The 7,121-nt window shown below is 40.7% G+C and overlaps 1 protein-coding gene across 1 annotated transcript; it reads left to right on the top strand.

Annotated features, from left to right (window-relative positions):
- Positions 1-351: 351 nt before the first annotated feature.
- Positions 352-6,258, top strand: UFD1L (ubiquitin fusion degradation 1 like (yeast); the record flags this gene model as incomplete). The annotated part of the gene is made up of 10 exons (XM_009584932.1): positions 352-491; positions 1,224-1,256; positions 2,112-2,233; positions 2,585-2,715; positions 3,122-3,194; positions 3,906-3,974; positions 4,513-4,578; positions 4,870-4,917; positions 5,291-5,379; positions 6,168-6,258. Coding segments are annotated over exons 1-10 (843 nt in total), but the record flags the coding sequence as incomplete, so codon positions are not given.
- Positions 6,259-7,121: the final 863 nt, after the last annotated feature.

Genomic DNA, 7,121 nt, shown 5'->3' with positions numbered 1-7,121 from the left:
GCGAGTGGCGACGCTGGTGCGGAGTGCCAGGCTGCGGGTGTCGGCGTCTCCTCCGCGAAGCGCCGCCCGTGCTCGGGCCGGTTGGTCAGCCAAGCCTGGCTTTAAGCGTCGCCTGAAGTGCGCTGCTTCCATTTTCTCCCCACGCAGCGCTTGACGCACAGATCTTTCCCCAAGCAGCGCGTAAGCTCCATGGAAAAAGAGGGGCGCCTCAGTTGACAGGGAGATCCACCGTGCGGCTGCTCAGCGTAGTTTTAGCTAAACTTCAGGAGACTTCAGTGAGTGCTGTAACACTTCAGTATGCTGTAGATACCTATTAATACACTCTTCTCTTTTTTTTTCTTTTTTTTTTTTCCCCTAGTTCTCTTTTAATATGTTTGATCACCCCATCCCTCGAGTTTTCCAGAACCGCTTCTCAACCCAATACCGCTGCTTCTCGGTATCCATGCTTGCTGGACCTAATGACAGGTCAGATGTGGAGAAAGGCGGGAAGAGTATGTGCATGTTTTATTTTGACTAATAACCTGTTCGAAGAGTGTTTGTGAATAATATCGAGTAATACAGCTTGTGGCCAAGACAGCAGAAACATTGTTGAACGGCATGGAGACATACTGTTGGCTTTGTGGCTGGAGCTAGAAGAGCACCCTGGGTGGGGCTTTAAGAAGGAAGGAGGAGGGTTTTATCGCATTAGTGTGTAATTAAAAAACTTACCGAGTGAGTCCTGGTTTATGAGCATTAGAAGAAGACATTCTTTTTTGAAGTCTCTTGTTAAAATCTTAGGCCCATTATGAGCCATGGAAATTTATGATTACGGGCTTTTTTCGCCTCCTTGTTGTACCTCACTTAGCTTGAACAAGGAGAATATATCAGCCAACTTAATTTTCAGGCTGTCAGACTAATGCTGTGTTGTTTTGAGTTGGATTTAAGAGCACCTATAAGCCCAAACAAATAAAATTACCATTAGGAAACATTTTCCTTAGTACTAGATATTGTAAAACCTTGTCTTCTCTTTTTTTCTGATTAAATTCTGAAATCTCCATGCTAGCAAGTATATTTGTCGTGACTGATTCTGTTGAAATCTTTGGCTCAAAAATGAATTTGCAGGAGATTTTAGAGTCTCCTTTTTTTAGAGGAGATTTTAGAGAAAGGAATGATAAAATTGTATTTTATGTACTCTTTGTACAGTCATACTTTTCCTAATTTTACATTCTTATCCATTTCTGCAGTAATTATGCCACCATCAGCTTTGGATCAACTCAGTAAGTGGATATTTTATTCTGGAATAACATTAGAAATATTAGCAAATGCGTAAGCAAATACCACAGTATTTTAGTTATCTATTAAATCTGACTTAAATAGAGAATATGAGACTAATTAGTTAAAAAAAGGTGTTTTGGAAGTATTTTGTCTTGTCAAAATTAATGAGGCTTGTCTGTCTTCAAGTACAGACATCTGAAATGTTGGGCCACCTGAGGCGTGAATTAATATTTATTAACTCTTAACAGGTACTCAGTATAATGGTTACAGTTAATCTAGTAAATTCTTAATCTCAACCTGCTTGTTCTGGATGTTGTTGTCTGGAGCAAAATTTATTTTAAGAGCAAAATAAGTGATAATTAACTTTGAAATGGGGAAAAAGATAACGGAATCAATAGTATAAATGGTCTTTATTGGCCTTTTTAACTAAGGGGTTCGCCCCCCACCTTCCCCCCCAGACTTTTAGCCTTAATAGAATTTCTTTGAGAAATTAGTTTAATCAGGATTTAGTTTTAAAATATGCAGGGCCTGCTAAAATTCATTAGGTAGGAGCTAACTGATAATAGCACAAGGACGTAACAGTAATAGATTTCTCTGCTAACACCTGCTGCCTGTTCATCTCTGAGCTTGGGGAAATGTTGGAGAATTATTTAAAATTCTAAGTGTGATGGCAATACGGTGTTCATGTATGTGCATTCTCTCCTGGATTTGTAGTTTTGAGCATCTGGAATAATGGTGTGAGGGGAATCCTCTCCTGTAGTCTGGCCCATTCTCTTGCTAATGTTCAATCTCTGAAAGCTTCAGAAATGTGTTCGTGGCTTTTAACAAATAACATTTTTTTTCTCCTTTCTCACCAGGCCGACTTAATATTACTTACCCGATGCTGTTTAAGCTGACCAATAAAAATTCAGACCGAATGACGCACTGTGGAGTGCTTGAATTTGTGGCTGATGAGGGCATATGTTACCTTCCACACTGGGTGAGTTGTCTCATGCTGAACTGTCAAAACCTGAAGAGTAGGATTAGTGAGTTGCCAGTTTAATATTAAAGAGATGGAATGTTTCCTCAAAGTGTGTGTCTTTGCTAGTCACGTTCCTACAACAGCTTTTAGTCACAGCTTAGGTTTCCCTCCATGAGAGTTCAACTAACTAAGCAAAGCAGACTGCTTTTTAAGATGCACCTGACTGTTCTTCCTGAAATTAAACCATGGTAAACTGGTGCATTTCAAGGAAGATGGTGGCCCCAGTGAAAATAGGTATACGCAAGGAAAGAGACTTAAAAACATCAGTCATGTTGATAGTGGTTTGTATTTTTGTTTTCATTCTTGCAGATGATGCAGAACTTGCTGCTGGAAGAGGGAGGCCTGGTGCAAGTGGAGAGTGTTAATCTTCAAGTGGCTACTTACTCAAAATTTCAGCCACAGAGTCCAGATTTTCTTGACATCACCAATCCCAAAGCTGTGTATCCTTCCTATTCAATTATGGAGTGGGGGACAAAAGTTTTCTCCCAAATTGGAATGATGAAGCAGAGCTAGCTTTTCAGGTGTGGCTCATACTCTTCCAGTAGTAGGTAACTACTACTACTCCTTCTGAAAACAAAAAGGATGGAGAGCTTATGTACAGAGATGTTGCCAACTGCTGGCAGAAAGTGTAGCCTGGAGTGAAGAAGCATGAATCTTGGCTTAAAGTCCAATGAGTTTGAGTGTCCCTTAGAAGAACTTTTACACCCTAATGTTTACTAAAAGGCTATCTACAGTACTGATGACTTTTAAACCATGTTTGAGAGACCAAGGATCAGAGTTTTATAGTAACGTTAAAGCTTTGGTATTGCATTGAAAACAAATGTTTCATCTTAACATACTCCAAAGATTAGAAAATGCATTGAGAAACTTCGCTTGTCTAACTACTGGGGATGTTATTGCCATCAACTACAATGAAAAGGTACAGTATGCAACACCAGTCCATGCACGTTTTGTTTGGATACCATCAATTTGAGGAAATAAATTCTGCCCCATGTAAAAAAGTACACTGCATTTCAGTAGATTGTGACCACATAAGTATTTTGACTACATTTCATGAATAGATTTTATAGATGAGTATTTTTGGCAGCACGTGCGCATTTGATCACTTGGGGTTGTAGCCTAAGCTCAGTTGTTGGGTGTTGGTGCTAAAACAGTCAACACAGAGCTGTGCAGTATTGTCGACAAGTAATCCCAGATGGTAGATTTCGCAATCAGTTTTCTATTGGAGGAAAAAATGGGTCAGTTAAGTCTTCTCCTGAGCTGCTGTTTAGACTGTTTTTTGGACTCACGAGAAAATACAATTTTGTGCTGTTGATGTTTTTACAAGTCAAGGGACAGAATTTCTGCTAAATTAATAATTTGTTTTCAAAAATGCAGATTAAGGTACAGTAAGAATGCAACAAGGTACTGTAAAAGGTAGGTTCTCTAGCTCCAGCATATAGCAATCTTCTAAGTTAAAAATCTTTGCTCTCAAGTTCTGTAGAGACCCTACAGTATCCAGTCCTCAACATAAAGAGCACTTACTTCAATTTTCTTGAAGCTATCGGAAGGGAAAGGTTTAGATAGACTTTTCTTATGTATAAGTTGAGCTCTTTCAGGTGCAATCTTAAAATATTCATTACTGTTTCAGATCTATGAGCTTCGGGTAATGGAGACCAAACCGGATAAGGCTGTGTCCATCATAGAATGTGATATGAATGTAAGTTAAAGCTGATGTGGAAAGTCTGCTTTTACTGTGTCCTCCCAAAAGTAGCGGATATCTCGTTCAGTGATAGCGCTGTACACCAAGCACCTCTGATGCTGCAGGAAAGGTGGGGTATCTATCAGATGGGATAGGGAAGGTGACTCATTTGAGAGTACCACATGTACCTTTGTAACCACATCTGTGACCTTGAGATGCACTTCATGTACCATCAGGTGACTGTAGTGCCTAGAATTTAATGTTTAGCTTCAAAGTGTTTTATAATCTGAGTTTTATTTAACAACCTGGTCTTGATTCAAACTCCAGTGATACTGTGGGGTGCTGTTTTACTGCTCTGTTGCAATTGCATGCTAAGACTCATTCCTGGGAGGCTTAGTCTTATTAGTTCTGAGTTAAAATGTTTAACAAGCAAACCTCAGTTTGCTAGATCAAAATGGAGTGATAGTTTGTGGAGTTCTGAGGAATAATAATATAAAGCTTTTGATTAAAAGAAAAATATCAATCATGCTTATTTTCATGCTTCTTGTGTAAATAGGTGGATTTTGATGCTCCTTTGGGGTACAAAGAACCAGAAAGAAGTGCACAACATGAAGAGACCACAGTAGGTTAAGCTTCTGTTCTTCAAAAATGTCTTCCCTAGGAGTCAGCCCTGCTTGTGATGGAGCAGCGAGCGCCAACATAAATTTTTGTCCTGAAACAATTTCTTAAGACTGAACTTTACCTACCAGATGCTTTTGCTTGTGTTACTTTGGAGATGGTTGTTTACCAACTGTTGATTTTGGAGAGGGATTGTTCTGAAGTTTTGTTTGGTCAGAAACATCTGGAACTGTTTTCATGTGTTCTGCATATCACAACATGAACACAATAAACTAACTTGTTTTTTCTCTCACAGGATGTTGAAGCAGACCATAGTGGATATGTGAGTGACATAGGATTTCGTGTAAGTCCCCTATTTCTGCTGGTTTCTGAATGTTGTAAAATGGTGAGGGAAAGTTGTTCCAAACAACTGCAAAATACTAGTACCTGTTCGTAGAGGTGCTCGTCATTTAACTGGCAAGTATCTGCGAATGTTTTGCAGTGCTTACAGCCAGTAACAGTATGACTTGCTGTCCTTAAAAGGGCAGTCTATAAATGGGAGACTGAAACATAGTCCTACACCCAGGGTTCGTCAGCTTATATGTATCAAAAAGAAACATGCTGAATCAAATAATTAAATAAAAATGATAGTAAGATTTTACAGGATATAGTATCCCTGTGCAGCGTGCTTTCGATTACAAGATACGGTTAAATTAAAACTCGCTATGTATCCATAGGCGTTCTCTGGTTCTGGGAACAGATTGGATGGCAAGAAGAAAGGTGTTGAGCCTAGTCCATCGCCAATTAAACCAGGAGACATTCGAAGGTATGTCTGTTTCGTTCAGTTGTCAGCAAGTGAAGGATCAGTGTTTGAGCAGTTTATTTTTTTTTCTGCTCCTGCAATATAAACAAGCTAATTTCATCACCTTATGAGTTTGCATTTAGAAAATAAATAGCCTGATCTTCTAGACTGACTGTGACGTCCCTGACTACTTAAGATGCAGATCCTAAGTTAATGTTGCCAAAACTCACTCAATCAACTCTGGTTCTATAGAAGACAAGTAGGGAGAGGCAGCAGGTCTGGACTGGGCTGGTGGGCTGGATTGAGTGAGGTGCAGAACCCTGCCAATTTTCTAAAGTGGAATTTGGTGTAGAATGACATCTTTCTTGAGTTGGGTAGATAACCAAAGCCAAGCCGTGTGTGGGTTTGTTGTTTTTGGTTTTTTTTTTTCTTGGAAGGAAATTTAGAAAATTCAGACTTAGTGGAAGTGTGCAGGGATTGATTCCTGTGGTGGTCTATCATTTACACCTGTCACAATAAAACTTGAACCCTTGTGGGAAAGCATGTCGATGGTCCTGTGGAAACCACAGGCTATGTGGAAAAGTGCCCACAGCCAAGCTTCTACAGCAGCTCCACTGTCTGATTATTTACTTCATGCAGTGTATGCCTGCTTTCAGAAAATAATTCAGTGGTTTAACTCTAGAATTATTTGGTAATGAAAATTTGCAGCCAGTGTTGGTAGAATACTGACAGACATAGAATAGGTCTCACTGTGTTCAATTGGATGGTAGGTATAAAACTTCTTTCGTAATATTTTTATGCTTCTTTTCCAGAGGAATACCCAACTATGACTTCAAGATCGGTAGAATCACATTCATTAGAAACTCACGTCCACTAGTTAAGAAAGTCGAAGAGGTAAATAAAGTTGGATCCTTCCCAGTTTTGCACAGAATTAGAACATTGAACTACTGTCCAAGTTTGTGGTTCCTCTCTCCATACTTGATTTTTCACAGTGGACTTCTGTTAAAAAGTGGTAGTAGTTAAAAAGTGAGTTAGGTGAAAGTCTGATGTACTTGCTTGCTGATGTAGAAAGATTGGCCTGATGTAAGTTTAATAAGTCAGTGCATACTTGTTTCAGCTGGCTGCGAGGTCACTGAAATGCTCGTATTTTATTTTCAGGAAGAAAGTGGTTATTATGGATGAGGAGCCAGCCGAGAGCTTATGGGTCAGGATTAAAGGGAGGGCAGGGACAGGTTGCATTACAATGGGCGTCTGCTACAGGCCACCCGACCAGGAAGACCAGAGCGGATGAGGCCCTCTATAGACAGAGAGGAGCAGCCTCACGTTCACAAGCCCTGGTCCTCATGGGGGACTTCAGCCACCTCATGGGGGACAACACGGCAGAGCATAAGCAATCGAGGAGGTTCCTGGAATGCATCCATGATAACTTCCTTCTCCAAGTGGTAGAGGAGCCAACGAGGAGAGGTGCTGTGCTGGACCTTGTTCTCACCAACAAGGAGGGGCTGGTGGGAAGTGTGAAGCTCAAGGGCAGCCTTTGCTGCAGTGACCATGAAATGGTGGAGTTTAAGATCCTTAGGGCACCAAGGAGGGCACACAGCAAGCTCACTGCCCTGGACTTCAGGAGAGCAGACTTTGGCCTCTTCAGCAATCTGCTTGGTAGAGTGTCGTGGTACCAAGCCCTGGAGGGAAGAGGGGCCCAAGAAAGCTGGTTAATATTCAGGGATCACCTCCTGCAAGCTCAGGAGTGATGCATCCCAACAAAGAGG

Source organism: Fulmarus glacialis, unplaced genomic scaffold (assembly GCF_000690835.1).
Source record: "Fulmarus glacialis isolate BGI_N327 unplaced genomic scaffold, ASM69083v1 scaffold35390, whole genome shotgun sequence".
NCBI lineage: Eukaryota > Metazoa > Chordata > Aves > Procellariiformes > Procellariidae > Fulmarus > Fulmarus glacialis.
The sequence above is the reverse complement of the archived record's forward strand: the minus strand, read 5'-3'. Positions and strand labels throughout refer to the sequence as shown.